Consider the following 20,355-nt stretch of genomic DNA (forward strand, 5'->3'; position numbering starts at 1 on the left):
TCCGTGCAATCAACAATCGAGCTGCATTGAAACATTGCTTGGCCAACAAGTTTCTGCCAGCACTAAGCCCGGCAATAGATCTATTAAATAGGAACACCGCCGGATCCCAAGGGATCTGTCCCTCCACCCACACCTGCACCCTTCCTTGCACCGACTTCCAAAATGCTTTTATTTTTCTACAGGTCCACCAAATATGCCCCATTGTGCCTTCCTGTCCACATCCCCTCCAGCATAATTTTGATGCCCCTGGGAACATATGGTGTAACCTCACCGGAGTGAGGTACCATCTGTATAAAACCTTTGTACAGTTCTCTTGAATATTGACTGCCTTAGAGCTATGGACTGATGCCCGCTCCATCTGCTGCCAAAGTTCAGGCGTATAAGTCACCTCCAGTTCCTTTTCCCATCTATCACGGTGCTTACTGCTAACCTCTAATGAATCCCTCATATGACCATATAATTTAGAGATCAATCCCTTAGTTTCTTCCGTCTCCACACACATTTTCTCTAACAAAGTAACCTCTCCCCTTAGTTTACTCTTTAGACATGACGTCTGAAGAAAGTGAATAATCTGATTATACGCATACCTATCCTGTGGAGGTAAATCATACTCAGCTGCTAGTTCCCCAAAAGTAATAAACTGTTCTTCTTTCATTAATTGTCCCCACCATATCAACCTATTCTTTCGCCACTTAATAAAAGGGGATGGGGAGCATCCAGGAGGGAACGTAGCATTATATGCTATAGGTGTCAAACGTGAGTCATGAAATCCTTTCACACGTTCTATTTTATCCCAACATGAAAAAGTATATTGTATGATAGGGTTAAGAGACTGGGGAAGATATCTGTTTTTAGGCGCCAACCAGAGTAATTGTCCTAACTTTAAGGGGCTACGAATCATAAATTGTTCCATTTTAATCCATAATTTATGATCTGATTCATGAAACCATTCAATAGCAGCTTTTGCCTGGGCTGCTCTGTGGTATAACCCCAAATGTGGTACACCCAATCCACCCTTTCCTTTACGGGCTACATACAAAATAGATCTGGGAAGTCGAGGTTTACGACCCTGCCATATAAAGTGTTGAAGCTTGGTTTGTAGCGACCGAAGCATACGGTCATCAATTGGCAGAGGGATAGACTGAAAAAGATATAACAATCGTGGTAATATGTTCATTTTGACTGTTGCTATTCGCCCAAACCATGACAAATATAGTGGATTCCATCTGTCTAGATCTTTGCCCAGTTCCTTTATTAGGGGTAGATAGTTGACTGCACTCATATCTTCCATCTTGCGTGTGAGTGTTACACCCAAATATCTTATTCCCCGGGTGACCCAAATTAACGGGTAAAGCTGGCGACAGGTCTGATATTCTCTCTCTTTCATCCCTACTGCCATCGCCTCAGTCTTTGTATAATTAATTTTGAAACCCGAGACTTAGCTATACAATTCAATTTCAGCAAACACTGCCGGTATTGATGTCAGGGGAGAGGTAAGTGTCAGCAAAACATCATCCGCAAAGAGGGCAATTTTTGATTCCCAGGCACCCGCCTTCACCCCCTGGATTCCATGATTAGCCCTAATGTTATACGCTAAGGGTTCCATTACCAGGGCAAATAAAAGAGGGGAAAGAGGGCACCCCTGGCGTGTACCTCGATGTAGTTCAAAAAAGGGAGAGGTGCAGCCATTAATTCTGACACATGCCCTAGGAGCTGCATATAGTTCCTGAATCAAGCCTCTAAACATAGGTCCAAAGCCAAACCTCTGTAATACCATATGCAAAAAGGCCCAGTGCACTCTATCGAATGCTTTTTCAGCATCGATACTAAGTAAACAGCATGAGGATCGTGTTTGCTTCGCCAAGTATAGCACATCCAACGTCCTTCTAATATTGTCAGAAGCTTGTCTTCCCAAAAGAAAACCCACTTGATCTGAATGCACCAAGGTTGGTAGGACATTCACCAACCGAGCTGCCATTACTTTGGCCAGAATACGTACATCAACATTAAGTATAGAAATCGGGCGGTAAGATGCGCACTCGGTCACCTCCTTGTTAGGCTTAGGGATAACTGCTATCCACGCATCCTTCATGGTAGGGGGTAAGTTTCCTCCTTCCCGTACATAATTTAGGACCTCAGTCAACACTGGTGCAAGATATGGGGCAAAAGCTTTATAGTATTCCCCCATATATCCATCCATGCACGGCGATTTACCTGTCTTTAGTGACTTAATAGCTGTGAGTACTTCCTTAACCTCAATCTTAGCTTCCAACATATCCCAATGATCCTGTTGTAAGGATGGGAGATTCATTTTCTCTAAGTATGCCTGAATAGCAGCATTTTGAATAGAGGGGTCATTAGTGTATAATTCAGCATAAAAAGCCTGAAATCTGCTTCTGATAGCTTGAGATGTGGAGAGAATCTTACCCTCCCTATCTTTGATCCTAAATATATTTCTATCTACCCTGAGCTTACGCAACCTAAGTGCCAATTGACGACTAATTTTATTTTTCTCTTTATAAGCATGTAAATGGAGTTTTTCATTAACAAAATCTAGCTCCTTAGCGAGCAGTGCATCTAACTGCAGTCTCGCCTTCTGGAGTGATCTATAGATCATAGGGGAGCCTGTGCGTTTATGTTGAACTTCAAGATTTACAATCTGGTCCCTCCAATACCGCTTCAGGCATTCTTTCTGCCGTTTGAGGCGTCCCGCCACTGTCATAAAATGTCCTCGTGAGACTGCTTTCAAAGCTTCCCATACTACAGCAATGGAGGGACCAGATCCCAGATTAAAGCTTAAATATTCTTTAAGTACTTTCACATAGTTCCTACAAATCTGCTCATCTTTAAGCATATTATTATTCAAGGTCCATTGCCTATGAGAGCCATCTTCACTAGGAACAGAAAGCAATACTGTACATAGAGCATGATCTGAAATAGTTATGTTTCCTATTTTTGCATCTCTCACATGTCCCCCCAGTAATTTATCAACAAATAGAAAATCAATGCGAGAGTATGAAGCATGCACTGAAGAATAAAAGGAATAGTCTCGATCAAGCGGATGTTCATCTCGCCAAACATCAAAAAGCCCCATCTCTTCAACACAGGAAGCCAGATGTTCAGCCAGTGTTCTGTCCGCCCGAGAAACTGTCCCCGAACGGTCCATCTCAGGGTTCATGGTGGCATTAAAGTCGCCCCCAAAAATAAGATAGCCTCCCTGTACAGATCTCACATTTTTCTTCAATGTTTTAAAAAAGGAGGCCTGGCCCATATTTGGCCCATAAATAGATCCCCAAGTGTATTCCCTAGACTCCAGTGTTCCCCGGAGAAACAGGAAACGGCCAGCTGAGTCTCTTTTGGTTTGCTGGATCTGTATAGGTATGCTATCATGAAAAAGCAAGGCCACTCCTCGTTTCTTACTATTTGCGATATCAGAGGCAAAAAAAATTTTTGAGTAATATGCTGGACGAAACAAATATTCATGTGCACGCTTCAAATGTGTTTCTTGTAACATTACCACCTGCGGTCGCATTCTAGCTAGTTCTTGGTATATCAACTGTCTTTTTCTTGGAGCATTTAAACCCTTAACATTTAAAGTAAGTATCTTCAAGTCAGACATCTTCGTTTTTTCTCAAAAAAAAAAAAGCAAATTATATGTATAATCATTAAATCTTGTTTGGTATAGAACTTCCCCCCATTTAGGCTCTGGAAACAAACATATTCCCCACCCCCCTCCCTTCCCCAACAATATTTTCTATGTGGCAGAGAGAGAAAGACCTTCTCCCCTCTACCACACTGAACTCCCAACAAGGCCAACAGCCTCATCCCCGGCCTTCCATCCCGTCCCCCCCCCCACACCCAGAAACCTATCTTCAAACCTGATGTAGTTACAAAGAGAAATAACAGTGTTCCTCTCGTATTCCTGGTGGCTTTGTCAGCCCGAGAAGGAGAGATAAAGCACAACCCTGTGTCAATCACAGTTCAAGTTGCATGTCGTGCTGCCGCCAGTCGTGGCTTCTTCGCTTTATTAAACACTTGCTGCCATTGACGAACTTTGTCCCGAGCCTTGTCTGCCACTGTAGTATCTTCAGCTTCCATTTCCATCAGACCTGCCTCTTGTAGCAACTGCTTCGCATCTGCAACAGTACGCATCCGGTGGGATTTTCCTGCTATGGCAAAACATAATGCAAATGGAAAGGACCATCGGTACTTGATGTTGTGTTTGTTCAGTGTTGTCAATACTGGTTTCATCTCTCTACGCCATTGCAACGTATGTGCTGACAAATCCTGATATACTGTAATCAAAGATTCATTATATCGCAGCTCTTTTTGCTGACGTGCTTGAGCAAGTATAATTTCTTTTTCAGCAAATTTCCAAAACCTGACAACTATGTCCCTCGGTTTATTATTCTGGGGAGCCCCCAAAGCTCTATGTGCCCGTTCAATTTCTGGCATAGGGGTGTCAGGCATTGCAGCTAATAATTGCCCACAAATCTCCTGTACAATTCTCAGGATTTCTTCCTGGGCCCCTGTTTCTGGCACTCCTCGAAATCGCAGATTCTTGCGTCTGCTGCGATTTTCAATATCGTCAAGTTTATACTGTAAGTCAGTCAGCTGCGTTTCAACTCCCTCCTCTCGCTGCTTCATTTGCTGCACGTATTCCACGTGCTCATCCATACGCAGTTCCAAGTCTTCAATACGTGCTCCCACTTCCTTAAGCTCTCCCCGCAAATTATCAATTCTTTCAACAATATCCGCCTTCATATGCGCTAGGTCTTTTCGAAGCTCAAGGAGCAATCGTGCGGATTGCGATTTTCTAACTGCACCTGTTTCTTCCTCTGATCTCCCAGATTCAAAATCTGAGGCCTCCTCAGGCTGCGGCGAAACATGGCGTGATGGAGTTTTAGACACGCGTTGACTGCTACGTCCCCCTCCTTTGGCCTCCGAACTTTTCAATTTTTGAGACATCGTACCGTCCCTTACTTCAGGTAAGTTTCAGTCCGCAAGAGAGGCAAAGATTTCGACGTTTGAAGCGCTAAAGTTTGCTATATTAGCTGGGTTGGGCGGGAGCAACGGGATCAAGCTTCCATCGAGGACAGTGACGTCACCGGAAGTTTTTTTTTTTTTTTTTAATGCTGTGAGGAAAGTTGGAGGTAAACAGCTACAGAGGCACTCCGGAGGCAGAAGAGGGTGGGAAAGGCAGGGAAAGGGCGAACCTATATGCCTGCATCCACACAGGGGGAAGGGTAAGTCAGGGAAAGGGCAAACCTATGTGCCTTTAAAGTGGGCTCCACTTAGCCACAACACCCCTGCTACAACTGGCAAAAGCACAGGAGCCACCAAAGGCAGAATCTTCAAGGAGCTGAACAAGCTGCGTCCAACCCTGCTGGGAGATAGAGAAATACTGAGAGGCAGATGGAGCTAGCCCTCCAAGAGGCACTATGGTTTTCAGTGTTCTCTATCTCCCCCTGCTGGTAGGTGGACACAACACATTCGTAATGGATTCATCTGCTACTGATGACAAGGAAATACAATCCTCATCCCTTCCATCATCACGGTGCCTCATACACACCTACCTCACTTTGACCACAATATAACCTGTATTTGTTATCAACCGACTGGCGAACGCTTTTACGGTACTATGTAAGCCACACTGAGCCCGCAAATAGGTGGGAAAATGTGGGGTACAAATGTAACAAATAAACATATTACTCCGTCTCCTGTACTTGTTCCAGGTACTCCCATTGCAGATACCAAGGAGGACTCTTTCTACTCTGCAAGACCACATAATGCGTTTCATATGGGAAGGAAAGTGCGACTCCCTCGGTTATTCTTATACCAAGACAGGAAAAAGGGTGGGATGGGAGTCCCAAATATTTATTGGTATTACAGGGTGGCTCAGGCGCGCGCAATAGAGTGGTATCATGCATTGCCACACAAGTTGTGGGTACATTTGGAACAACTCTCATTGAGTACCAGGCCATTTGGGGCGTTAGTGTGGCTTCCCCAAAAGCATAGGTCTTTGGGATCAGGGGTGTGCCCATCGATTTACACTACCTTTTATTACTGGGACACATTTTTTGCATGCCTGGAGAGCAATCTGTCTCATTTGTTGCCTATAGCCTATAATCCTCTTTTCCCTCCGGGGAATGTGCAGGGTGTGTTCACTAGATGGTACAGGGAGGGCCTGAAGACCTGGGGTCAGATGTTCGAGGAGTCTCTGTAAGCATTTTCTCTTTTGAAAGAGGAGTATCCATGTATTGCACACGACAGGTTTGCTTATCTCCAGATTTCACACTTCCTGAGGGGGGAAATCTATTTGTTCGCTGGTAACGAGGGAGGACTCCTTCTTGGAAGACTTATGTGCAGACTCCAGGTCCACGAGAGGCTTGATAACCTGTCTTTATAAGCATATTTGCTCAAAATCTCCAGTGTATACCCTTCATAGGAGGAATTGGAGCCGTGAGCTGGGACTGGAGCTGAGGGAAGACAAGTGGGGGACCATGGAAAGGGCCTCAACGAAGGTGTCTCTTCACATGCCTCTTAGAGAAAATGCTGTTAAAGTAATATTTCGCTGGTACCTAACACCTGCTCGACTCTGGCGCATTTACCCAGCGCAGTCGGGCATTTGTTGGAGGGGATGTGGAGAAGCTGGCACAATGGGCCACACATGGTGGTCTTGAGTAAAAGTAAGAGCCTTTTGGAAAGCAATACATTGTAGGTTACAGATATGGCTGGGGTTCTCTCTGCCTTGGGCACCAGTTTATTTTTTATTCCCTAAAAATATTCCAGGTCTAGCACCTGCTAATGCTGTTTTGGTAAGGTATGCAATGAGTGCGGCCCATGTTAATAGCGGCTGCGCATTGGAAGCAGAATTCAGTGGCTCCATTCAGTGGCGTTCCTAGGGTGGCTGACACCCGTGGCGGATCGCCGATGCGCCCCCCCCCCCCCCGGCGAAAGGACATCCCCCCCCCGGGTGCATTTTTACCTGCTGGGGGGGTGCCGCGCCTGTCTGCTCCGCTCATTCCATGCTCCCTCTGCCCCCGAACAGGAAGTAACCTGTTCCGGGGCAGAGGGAGCACCGAACGAGCGGAGCAGACAGGCGCGCAGCACCCCCCCCCCCCCCCCAGCGGCGTGCACCCAGGGCGGACCGCCCCCCCCCCCCCCCTTGGTACGCCACTGTCTCCATTGGCGAAGTAGCTTAATAAACTGTGGTATATCTGTGAAATGGAGCAGCTCTTAGCAGAGCGTCGGCACCAGATACATAAATGGGAAGCCACGTGGGAACCTTTTATTTCACATTGCACAGTCTGAGTATTGTAGGGCCTCTATTATGGGGTCATGGCCACAAAAAGATTTGATTATGCAGTCTATGAAGATGTTTTAGTGGGTCTTGTCTTGAAGTTGTAAGTAGCGCACTATGCTGTAATGTATAATGTTACTTGAATGTGTTTGTTGTTGTAATTCTCTGTTGCTCATGTTCTGCTTATTTTTGCTGTACACTGCCTTAGGTAAATTCTTCAAAAAGTTGATAAATCATACCAAGTAAACTAAGGTTTCCAAAAATGGGTATGGCCATAAATGGGTCTGTTTGTCTCCAGCCTGAACAACACATTTCCTGTATTCTGTTCCAAAGCACTAACAAGAAACCAGAGTATTCTACAACGCAGCCATGCCATGAAAATGGGATTCATATATCCATATCCTCCTGTTCCTGTAATTATTAGAACCTTATAAGAACATAAGCGTTGTCATACTGGGACAGACTGAAGGTATATCAGGCTTAGTATCCTGTTTCCAACAGTGGCGAATCAGCTCACAAGTACCTGACAAGATCCCAGATTTTATGCTGCTTATCCTGGAAAGTGAATTTTCCCAAGTCCATCTTAATAATGGTTTGTTGACGTTTAGGAAATTATCCAAATCTTTTTTATACCCTGCTAAGGTTTGGATAATTTCCTAAACAAAAAGTCCATAAGCCATTATTTAAGTTCAATTACACAAGGGTATACCATAATGGCCTAGGGAAATGTGGTGAATGCCTAAGTAAAATCTCTGCTATGTTTTTTTTTTTTTTTACCTGTGATAAAACATAGGCTTGAATCTGAAAGAAAATGAATGAGTCTACTTATGAAAATTATCCATGCTAAGGAAAGGAAGGGTGTGTATTAAAAATGCTCAAGCCCAACCCTAGTTTGCCCTATGCCTTTTATGTGGGTTTTATGTGATGATTTAGAATGCTGTTCTATATAAAGTAAACATTAAACATGAAAACTGCAGCAGTATGTGGAAAATATGCTACCTCAGAGACAGAATATCTTCTAGTCAAAAAGCATGCCAAGATATTACGCAACCCTTTTGCACAATTTTTTTTAACTCTTGTATGCAAAAGATGTTTTCTGGTAAGCACCCAGGAGTCCTTTTACTAAGCTGAGGTAAAAAGTGTCTTGCAGTAGTGTGGGTGCGTGTTTTTGGTGTGCACCTGGTCATTTTTTCACCTCGTCTGGGAAAAGGGGCATTTTTTTTAATGGGCCGGGAAATGGGCATGCACTAAAATTAAAACTAGCACGCACCTATTTATGGCCTGAGCCTTTACCACCACCCATTGATCTAGCGGTAAGGGCTCACACGCTACATGCGCGGTAACTTTCAGTGCGCACACCAACTGCCGGTTACCGCCAGAAATACCGCGTGTGGTAGAAAATAAAAAAATAATTTCTACTGCCGGACTGAGCACGTGTCATATCTGAAATTACTGCTGGGGTGGTGTGCTAGCCTGGCGGTAGTCTTGTTTTTGGCGTGCACGTCACACGCGTAGGCCCTAAAGCAACTTAGTAAAAGGGCCTCCCAGTTTCCAATTCCAATGCATATTGTTTAACCAACACTTAAGACCAGGGTTTCTCAGTCCAGTCCTTGGAACACACCTATCTAGTCCTGTTTTCAGGATATCCACAATGATATCCGGTGGTGGGAGGCAGGGCTGGTGGTTGGGAGGTGGGGATAGTGCTGGGCAGACTTATACGGTCTGTGCCAGAGCCGGTGGTAGGAGGCGGGGCTGGTGGTTGGGAGGCGGGGATAGTGCTGGGCAGACTTATACGGTCAGTGCCCTGAAAAAGACAGGTACAAAACAAGGTATGGTATACACAAAAAATGGCACATGTGAGTTTATCTTGTTGGGCAGACTAGGTGGACCGTGCAGGTCTTTTTCTGCCGTCATCTACTATGTTATGGTCTGGGAAATTATTAGTCTACCTGGATAACAGAGTAGGGTTGGGGGGGGGAGGGGACTAGGGTTACAGGTAACTCATTACAGTTAACTCATTAGGTAATAAAATGGAAAACAAAAATCTCAAGAAGTTTGATTGAGCAATGTTGCGCTAGTTTGGATTGTGGAGAAGGCATTTCTGTTGAACCTTGTGCCCCCTTCTATTTTGTGCATTTAACTGACAATTGGATGTGCCAAGATTGTATAATGCTGCAAGTGACATGTTGTATGTTTTGCCCACTTGTTTGAACTATCAATAAAGACTTCTGGCAAATTAAAAAATAGAAATAATTTGTAGGTTGGTGGTAAAGTCACAATGGAGCAGATGAAGAAAGGCTACTGAATCTCTAAAATGCAGTTTTCCATTTTAGAAAATAATTTGGAGGTTGGTGGTAAAGTCACAAGGGAGAAAATGAAGAAAATCTCATGGTAGCGCCACAGCTCTACCACAAAATTATCGCTGAGAAAAAGCCGTGGGATACAATTAACATGCAAATTACTGCCACATTAAAATCGCGGCAGTAATCTGCAGTAGAGACCTGAACAAGAATGGGGTTTCTGGGAATCCCCTCCGGGGTTGCAGGGTTCCCACGGGGACGGAAGCAGTTCCCGCTGGGTTCCCACGAGGATAGAAGCAGTTCCCGCTGGGTTCCTGTAGAAGCATAAGCTGCAACTGCAACAGCCTCTCACATACCAAGTACCAAGTTCCTTGAGTGCCGCCTCCTCCTCGCTTTAAAAGTACAGATGCAGAAAGTCTTCCATTAATCCTCTCTGTCCTGGGCTGATATGCAGGCATCAACTCTGACACAGGCATGAGCATCAGAGGTCACTTGACCTACTTGCACATGCATGTGGCGACCTCTCAGCACACAGTGCCAGCAAATCAAAGACAAGTCTTACATGTGCACACCAGTGTGTTCCAAGTTCGAACTTCTGTTCCTTCCTTGTCTTCAGCACTGTAGCTCAAACCCAAAGAGAGACCATTTTTTTTTTTTTTTTTAGGTACCATTAAATTCTTGTGGGGACGGATGGGAATGGGTAAAATTCCAGCGGGAACAGGTCAGATTTTTGTCCCCTTGCAACTCTCTAATCAGCAGCTTTTGTCAGCTGCTCATTAAATGTCATGCTTCTTGTCAGTGTATGCACCGACAGTAAGGGTGACATTAAAAAAAAAAAATCTCCCTCCCTGAACCAAACCTACAGTCCTGTGTAGAGACTCCCTCCTCCCCCCTACCCACATGTAAGGAACGTGGGCTGGGAGGGTGTCACTAGACACCATGGATTTTAAAAAAAAGTATCTTATTTTACTTCTATTCATTAGATAGATTGTGAGCTCTTTGAGAAGGGACTGTCTTTTCATGTATGGTGTACAACGCTGTGTATGCCTTGTAGCGCTATAGAAGTGGTAAGTAGTACATTGGACCAAACATAGGAGCTGCCTTCCCATCTTCCCTCCAAATCCTTCTCCAATCCCATTTAGATATAGCGCCTCCTTTACACCCCGCCTTATTGCATTGGTCCATTTATCTACCCCTTCCTTCCTTATAAAAATTCTCTATCCCCGCCACAACTCACAGTCCAGGCTCTGTTGGGAACTCATCTTGATCTTCAGCTGCAGGTTGTTAGCTACGAAGTGTGTCGCGTCACCCTCATGACTGACGGTGCCCTCCAGCTCCAAGGCACTGGAGATGGTTGCTCTGCGGCCCTCTACCTTGGCCTCCCGGCTTCTGGCGTACGCCTGGCTGATACCGTCCAGGCTCCGGCTGTCCTGCAAGCGACCCGCTATCTTATCCTGAGCTGCAACCTCCAGCGGGACAGGCCGGCGCACCTCAGCCATCACGTGGTGTGAGACAGCATTAGCGTCCATACTGGGACCCACTCGGTCCGCAACCCCATGGGGAACAGCCAGCCAAGCCCCCAAACCCAGCCTCACACCCAGCAGCTCAACTTCTACCGGAAGCGGCGCGCGGAAAACGAAAAGCTGCTGCAGCGATTGGTTGGCGGAGGCCTAAGACTTCCGCGCGGAAGTTAAACCAAGGAGGGTTAATAAACAGGAGTGGAAGTGAGCCTATCTAGTCCACTGTGAGCTAGGAAGCCAATTAGGACTATATAAGTTTCCCCTTCCCAGCGCAGCCGTCATCCCCATTCACTCAAAATAAAGCAAACAAACCTATGAGCTAGTGCAACCACATTGTCGTTTTTTAATTGTTGGGCCACCTGTAACAAGTCTAAAGCTGTTCCAATTGGATAGGCAGTGCCTTAAAACGTGGAGGACAAAAGTTGTTTTTTTTTTTTTTTTTTTTTTACTTATTGGACAGCTTCTTAATTTATTTGAAAGCTTCCCATATGTACTACTACTACTATTTAGCATTTCTATAGCGCTACAAAGCATACGCAGCGCTGCACAAACATAGAAAAAAGACAGTCCCTGCTCAAAGAGCTTACAATTTAGTAGACAAAAAATAAAGCAAACAAATCAATAAATATGTAAATATAAATATCATGAAATAACAATTGAATATCTCTAAAACAGCTTTAAAAATTACAGCTGGTAGAAACAGCAATTTTAAACTCTGTATTTTGTGCTCATTTTTCTACACTAAAAACTAGATTTCAGCAAAGCTTTTGACATGGTTCCCCACAGGAAGCTCTTGAATAAACTTGACAGGCTGAAGATAGGACCCGACGTGGTGAACTGGATTAGGAGTTGGTTGACGGACAGACGCCAGAGGGTGGTGGTTAATGCAATTCGCTCGGATGAGGGAAAGGTGACGCAGTGGAGTGCCTCAGGGATCGGTGCTGGGGCCAATTCTGTTCAATATATTTGTGAGTGACATTGCCGAAGGGTTAGAAGGTAAAGTTTGCCTTTTTGCGGATGATACTAAGATTTGTAACAGAGTAGACACCCAGGAGGGAGTGGAAAACATGAAAAAGGATCTGCAGAAGCTAGAAGAATGGTCTAAGGCAGTGATGGCGAACCTTTCAGAGACCGAGTGCCCAAACAGCAACCCAAAATCGAATTATTTATCGCAAAGTGCCGGTACTCATTATGGGTGGGGTTACCACATATGACTCCACCCCTATGATAGCCACACCCCCTACACCAGCCATGGCGCATATAAACAGACATCACTGAAAATATTATACTAGTATAGAAGGAAAAAATAACATGATTTTTTTTCATTATAAATCATTTCTGGGAGGAAGTGACGTCATCGGAGGTAATGGCTGCTTGAAAGCCTGGCTCCGATAGTCCTGAAGTAAAATAAGCAATAATCCTTCTCTGCGAGCGATCGAAAACGGCTTAAAAAGCAGGAACTGCACGCTGAACAACATTGGAATCGATCGAGAAGATGGAGAAGCGGGGCGAACTGCCTAATCTTTCTCAGTACGCGTTTTCGGGCAGCGGCCTCCCAAAACGCATGGCAAATATGGAGGACGAAGTCTACAACACGCCGGAGCTTTTTGAGGAGCAAGCGAACACCGGCAAGCCCCTGTCACAAGATTCGGTAGAGGAAGCGGAGAAGGGCTTTCCGGAGCTGCGAGCGTGGTTAAAAGAAATGCGCACTGATATAAAAGCGGTGAGGACAAAGCTGGAATCTCTGGGAGAGGAGCTAAGGGGTGAGATAGCAGAGATTGGGCATAGAGTGGAGGAGGTCGAGACCAGACTGGAAGATTGTACAGAGGATATGGGGGTGATGGACAGAAAAATAATTGATTTGCAAATCGGGCAGCAGCGTATCGACAGCCAGCTTGAGGACTTGGAGAATCGCAGCCGTCGCTGCAATCTACGATTTCGCGGGCTGCCCGATACCCCCACCTACCAGGAGGCAGAAACGGTGGTACAACAAATTGTCAGCTCCCTACTCTCGACTGCTGAGGCCCCGATGGCTCCGGATCAGGTGATACTGGAGAGGGCGCACCGAACCATGGGGCCCACCCGAAATAACCTCCCGAGAGATATTATAGCTTGCTTCAGAGACTTCAAATTAAAAGAAAGAATCTTGAAGGCCGCCCGTCAGAAGGAAGACTTTAAATGGGATACATACCGGGTGGAAGTCTATCAGGACCTGGCAGTGGCGACACTAAAACGCCGAGCAGAACTTAAGCCATTCACAGCCAAATTGAGAGAGTTGGGCCTGCGCTATCGCTGGAGGCACCCATTTGCGCTGGTTTTCTATAAAGATGGGCAGCAACACCAAGTTAAGTCACTGGAGGAGGCCCGAGTGATAATCCCGGAGGGTGAAATAGCGGAGGAACCAGCGAGAACCAGACCACAGAAATCATCTATGGGAAATCGACCTCACTCAAAGTGGCAAAGGGTGGGCCGCAAGAGGTTGGAGCGCCAACAGTCAGCTCAGCGCCTAACCTGAAGAAAAGGCGATGGTTCCAAACGGATGGGCTGAGCGAGGGTCCTGCACACGGAGTGAAGCAAGGCAGTACGCTCTGGTTGCATTCAAGTTAAGACTGGAATTAATGTTGGGATTTTCTCTTTACTTAGCATTTGTTGGACAAGACCGCACTTCCTCTCATGAAGCGCCAATTCCATAGGGAAGAAGCGCAAAGGTTGAAACGGTGGGGGGGAGAATTTAACAATAAGGGGATTAGTGGGTGGAGGTATAAGGGGCAAGAGTTAAGAAGAGGGGATTATAGGGCACAAGGGAAGAAGGGAAGGGTATGGAGAGAGGGTCTCTTTAGATGGTGGAATTGGAAACATAAGGTTGACCTGTTTAATATGTATAGATGGAATGCAAATGTATAACTATAAATGTTAGAGGCCTCAATACTCCTCAAAAACGAAAACAGCTATTTGGAGATGTGCTTCGCCTGGGGGCGGACATTGTCTTCCTACAGGAGACGCACTTAAAACGCAATCATGAGCACCTGATGTGCCATAAGAGATATCCTGAGATATATTGCGCATCTAGTTCAGATGGAAAAAGGAAAAGAGGAGTACTGGTGGCTCTCTCAGATAAATTTGCCTGGGTCATACATAGAGTGATCAAAGATGTAGAGGGTAGATATGTATTGATAATAGCGTCCATACAGGATAGATACTATACTATGATAAATGTATATGCCCCCAATGAGGGGCATAAGACGTTTCTGGAATCCCTGGAGAAGATTATTCAAAATCATGCAAAAGGTCAGCTTTTGGTGGGAGGTGATTTTAACTTAACTATGGATCCACGGGTAGACAACTCTGGCGGGAAGGTGGAGTATGCCAAGAGTGATAGACTAGCATTAAGGGCATGGTTAAATCGTTGGAATTTGCGGGACCTGTGGAGGGCCCATCATGGGGGTGAAAGAGACTATACCTATTATGCTCCTCAATACAAGTCATACTCCAGAATTGATTTTTGGATGGGCGATGGAGAACTGAGTGATTCATTAAGGAAAATAGAGATATTGCCATGTAGCTGGTCAGACCACTCTTATGTGGGTGGCACTGACCCTGAAGATGGGGGGTGAACATAAAAAACGTAAATATTGGAGGTTAAACGAAACCCTTCTCTTAGACCCACAAAATATCACACAAGTAGAACAATATATAAGAGAATATATTGAGATAAATGATACGGAGGAGGTGCGCCCTACGAGTGTTTGGGAGGGGTTAAAGGCAGTATTGCGAGGTAAATTAATAGCACTTCAGACACACCTTTCTAAAAAACAAAAAGCACAAGAGGCAGCGATACGCCAACAGCTAGAAAAGCTGGAGAGAGACCATAAGGCAGACCCAAATAATCCTAGTGTTGAACAGAAGTTGCATCAGGCTCGGCTACAGTTAAATGAACTACAATTAGCAGAGATCACTATTCAACTCCAGCGGGTTCAACAGGAACATTTTGAATTCGGAAATAGGGCCAGTAGACTGCTAGCACACAAACTTAAGAAACAGGCACAGCGTAATTGGATATCGGGTATTATAGACCAGGAGGGGGCTCGATGCACACAAACGGAACAGATTCAGGAAGCCTTTAGCCAATTTTATGAACAATTATACCAATCAGAACAAAAAGCATCCCCTCGAGATATAATAAATTACCTACAGGAGACGGCACTACCGAAACTTACAGGAGAAGAACTGCAGAGGCTATCACAGGATATTACCCTAGAAGAGATAACTGAAACAATAGAGGCCCTCCCCACTAATAAGGCTCTGGGACTAGACGGGTTTCCCGCGCGCTTCTATAAAATATTTAATAAATGGTTGGCCCCGGTTTTATTAAAGGCGATTAATTCCTTTGAAGATTTGGAGGAGCTCCCATATTCCTGGAGGGTGGCGGAGGTGATCCTCATCCTGAAGCCGGGAAAGGATGAGTCCCAATGTGGATCCTATAGACCAATCTCCTTGTTAAATATAGACTACAAAATTTTCACCAAAATCTTGGCATGTAGGATTCAGGGAATCTTGCCTAGGCTTATACATGAGGATCAGGCAGGATTTATAACAGGGAGACAGACATTTGATAATGTCAGAAGTTTGATGCATGTTGTTCAATACGCAGAGGAGAATACGGCAGTACCAATGATCCTCTTTTCAGTTGATGCCGAGAAGGTGTTTGATCGCGTGGAGTGGTCGTTTCTTTTCGAGACGCTAAAACAAATAGGCATAGAGGGCAGATACTTGGGATGGATCCAACTACTATACACCAATCCTTTGGCAATATTAAAAATAAATAGCTCTCACTCTGAACCCCTACATTTAAGAAGGGGAACTAGACAGGGATGCGCAATGTCGCCCCTTCTGTTTGCTTTATCCATTGAGCCATTGGCCAAAAGGATTAGAGAACATGAGGGAGTGTCGGGGGTGACAAGGGGATGGAAAGAGCAGAAGATTATGTTATTTGCAGACGATGTTCTGCTGACGTTGTCACGTCCCCAGATCTCATTAGCGAATGTCATGCATACAATAACACAATTTGGTTTGAAATCGGGATTTAAAATTAATGCCACTAAATCCGAACTCCTCAATCTTACTACATCTGACTTAGAGATCCAGCAAATCCAGAAGGATTTTCCATTTAAATGGGTAACTAAGGGCATTAGATATTTAGGAGTGATGATTACTCCAAAAATAGATCAGATCTACCAGGCAAATTACCCACAAAAGGTGAAAGAAATGTTTGCAGAATTGGATAGATGGGAGGGATTTAATTTATCCTGGTTGGGGAGAGTTCACGCCATAAAGATGATGCTACTGCCTAAACTACTGTATATATTTATGGCACTGCCAGTACCAATACCTCGCATCTTTTTTCAACGCCTTAATAGAAAAGTGTTTGCGTACATTTGGAATAAACGACCTCCTAGAGTGCGCAGGGCAGTGATGTTACAAGCACCAACTCAAGGTGGGATGGGAGTCCCAAATTTTTATCTTTATTATCAGGCGGCCCAAATGCGTATATTGGCGGATTGGGACCCGATGATTGTAAAGAAATGGCTTCACTGGGAACGGGCATGGCTAGGCACACGATTTCTAGGAGACATATTATGGAAACCAGAAAAAGAAATAATGAGTATCCAGCGTAGGATCCCTAGAGGGATAGGTCACCTATTGAGCACTTGGCTACAGTTACGCAGGAAGGTATTTCCAGAACGAAGATACTTTCTACAAATGGGGATTAGGAGTGCCCCGGGCTTCCGGCTAGGAGAATCAGAGAAAACATTTCAACAATGGGCATATAAGGGGTTATATAAATTAGATCAAGTTTGGCAAAATGGAGATATAAAATCCTTCGAAACACTTCAGGAGGAATATGAGCTAGCCAATAGGGATCTGGTCTATTACAACTGCCTGCGGAACTATATTGCTCGTAGGGCAAAGGATGAGTTAGAACTCGCGGAAACAAAACTTGAAAGGGCATTGAGGGGAGGTGGTAATAAAGGAAGTATTACTAGGATCTATAAAGCATTGCAACTCCTCACTACACCACAGGACCATTACACTGAGAAATGGGAAGGTGCCCTGCAGAAGAATTTCTCTTCGGAATGGTGGCAGAGTAGTTATAGACAGTTGTTAAAGCCCTCCATCGCTCAGGCCACAATAGAAAATGGATATAAAATATTATACTGGTGGTATTATACACCAGAGAAACTGCATAAAATATATCCCCGAGTCTCAGCAAACTGCTGGAGGGAGTGTGGAGGGCGGGGCACATTCATGCATATTTGGTGGGATTGCCCAAAAGCCCAGAAATATTGGTCACAAATTATTGAATTAGTGAAAAAAGCTATACAAATAGAATACCCACAGCAAGCAGAAATTTGTTTATTACACTCTAGGCCCCCGGGTAGCAAAAAATTTACGCATAAACTGGCGATCCAGATGTTAGTGGCTGCAAAAATGGCAATTGCAAAAGCCTGGAAAAGGGTGACAATGCCCTCTACCAAAGAAGTATTGGCTAGAATTGATTACTTACATGTGATGTCTAGGCTAACGGCGATGAGAAAAGGTCAGATGCATATATTCCATAAAATTTGGCAACCTTATGAGACGGTTAGGCAAACTCTTCTTTAACTCCATTGTTGAGGGGGGGGGGGGAGGGAAAAAGGGGGTTCGGTACAAGGGGGGATTCTTATAAGTATTGATTAGCAAATTAAACGGTTAGATTTGGAAAAAAAAATAAATAAATAAATCATTTCTGTAAGCTGTTACAGCTCCAGTATACCCAGTGCAAAATAAGACAGCAGATGTAAATTCTCAAATTGGACATATTCTAAACACTAAAATGAAAATAAAATGATTTTTTCCTACCTTTGTTGTCTGGTGATTTTGTTTTTCTATCCATATTGGTCCAGTCTCTGATTCTGCTGCTATCTGTTCTCTTAACTCCGTTTCCAGGTCTTCCTTTCATTTCTTTACTTTCCTCCTTTCTTCTTCATTTCTTGCCCTCCATCCATGTCCAGCAACCCTCCTCTCCCCTCCAGCCACCCATGTCCAGCCACCCTCCTCTCCCCCTGCCCTCCCTCCCAGCACCAGGCCGCCCTCCCTCCCGGCACCCAGCAGCACCCAGCCTCCCTCCCACCCACCCAGCACCCAACATCAGGCCTCCCACCCACCCAGCAGAAGCACCCAGTAGCAGGCCTCCCTCCCACCCAGCACCCCCCAGCACCAGGCCTGCTGCCCTCCCTCCCAGCACCCAGCACCAGGCAGGCAGCTGCCCTCCCACCCACCCAGCACCCAACATCAGGCCTCCCACCCACCCAGCAGAAGCACCCAGTAGCAGGCCTCCCTCCCACCCAGCACCCCCCAGCACCAGGCCTGCCGGCCTCCCTCCCAGCACCCAGCACCACGCCTGCCGGCCTCCCAGCACCAGGCCTGTCGCCCTCCCACCCAGCACCCAACATCAGGCAGGCAGCTGCCCTCCCTCCCTCCCTCCCACCACCAGCCCTCCCTCCCACCCACCCAGCATCCAACATCAGGCCACCCAGCACCAGGCCTACCGGCCTCCCTCCCAGCACCCAGCACCAGGCCTGCCGCCCTCCCACCCAGCACCCAACATCAGGCAGGCAGCTGCCCTCCCTCCCTCCCACCCAGCACCCAACATCAGGCCACCCAGCACCAGGCCTGCCGGCTTCCCTCCCAGCACCCAGCACCAGGCCTGCCACCCTCCCACCCAGCACCCAACATCAGGCAGGCAGCTGCCCTCCCTCCCTCCCACCACCAGCCCTCCCTCCCATCCAGCACCCAACATCAGGCCACCCAGCACCAGGCCTGCCCTCCTCCCTCCCAGCACCCAGCACCAGGCCTGCCGCCCTCCCACCCAGCACCCAACATCAGGCCACCCTCCCACCCAGCACCAGGCATCAGGCTGCCCTCCCACTCAGCAGCAGCAGCAGCAGGCCCTCCCACCCAGCAGCACCAAGCCTCCCTCCCACCCAGCACCAGGTCTGCCTCCCGCCCTCCCTCCAACCCAACAAGTATCAGGCCGCCCGCCCGTTCGTCCTCCCTCCCTCCCAGCACCAAGAACCCCCCTCCTCCTGTGAAATTTTAAAAGCCTACCGTTCCTCGGGGTTAAAGCAGCGTGCAGCGCCGGCAGCGAAGAAGTGCGTGTTCTTCACTCGGCGCGCCTTCGGCCTTCCCTTTGGTTTCTCAAGCTCTGGTCCCGCCTATGAGGGGGCGGGACCAGAGCTTGAGAAACCGAAGGGAAGGCCGAAGGTGCGCCGAGCGAAGATCATGCGCTTCTTCGCTGCCGGCGCTGCACGCTGTTTTAACCCCGAGGAACGGTAGGCTTTTAAAATTTCACAGGAGGAGGGAGGTTCCTGGTGCTGGGAGGGAGGGAGGGAGGGAGGACGGGCAGGCGGCCTGATATTTGTTGGGTTGGAGAGGGCGGGAGGCGGCGAACTATTCGGAGGGAGGGAGCGTGGGCGGATCAGCGACAGGCGCGCGTGCCAAGGGAGAGGGCTCTGCGTGCCCTCTCTGGCACGCGTGCCATGGGTTCGCCACCACTGGTCTAAGGTCTGGCAATTAAAATTCAATGCAAAGAAATGCAAAGTGATGCACTTAGGGAGTAGAAATCCACTGGAGACGTATGTGTTAGGCGGTGAGAGTCTGATATGTAAAGAGGGGGAGAGGGATCTTGGGGTGATAGGATCTGAAGGTGATGAAACAGTGTGACAAGTTTGCTAGGCTGTATAGAGAGAGGTGTGACCAGTAGAAGAAAGAAGGTGTTGTTGCCCCTGTATAAGTCATTGGTGAGGCCCCACCTGGAGTATTGTGTTCAGTTTTGGAGGCCATATCTTGCTAAGGATGTAAAAAGAATTGAAGCGGTGCAAAGAAAAGCTACAAAAATTGATGGGATTTGCGTTACAAGACATATGAGGAGAGACTTGCTGACCTGAACATGTATACCCTGGAGGGAAGGAGAAACAGGGGTGATATGATACAGACGTTCAAATATTTGAAAGGTATTAATCCGCAAACAAACCTTTTCCGTAGATGGGAAGTTAGTAGAACTAGAGGACATGAAATGAGATTGAAGGGGGGCAAACTCAAGAAAAATGTCAGGAAGTATTTTTTCACGGAGAGAGTGGTGGATACTTGGAATGCCCTCCCGCGGGAGGTGGTGGAGATGAAAACGGTAACA

The 20,355-nt window shown here is 46.4% G+C and overlaps 1 protein-coding gene across 1 annotated transcript in view; it reads right to left on the bottom strand.

The window, feature by feature from the left end:
- The window catches only part of BORCS6 (BLOC-1 related complex subunit 6), an 84,196-nt gene extending 72,906 nt beyond the window's left edge, over nt 1-11,290 (bottom strand). The window contains exon 1 of the mRNA XM_030206693.1: nt 10,841-11,290. Within this exon, the coding sequence (XP_030062553.1) occupies nt 10,841-11,132 (292 nt within the window). The 5' untranslated portion in view covers nt 11,133-11,290. The remainder of the gene's footprint in view (nt 1-10,840) is intronic.
- Between the last annotated feature and the right edge of the window lie 9,065 nt (nt 11,291-20,355).

This window comes from Microcaecilia unicolor, chromosome 6 (assembly GCF_901765095.1).
Source record: "Microcaecilia unicolor chromosome 6, aMicUni1.1, whole genome shotgun sequence".
Taxonomy (NCBI): Eukaryota; Metazoa; Chordata; class Amphibia; order Gymnophiona; family Siphonopidae; genus Microcaecilia; species Microcaecilia unicolor.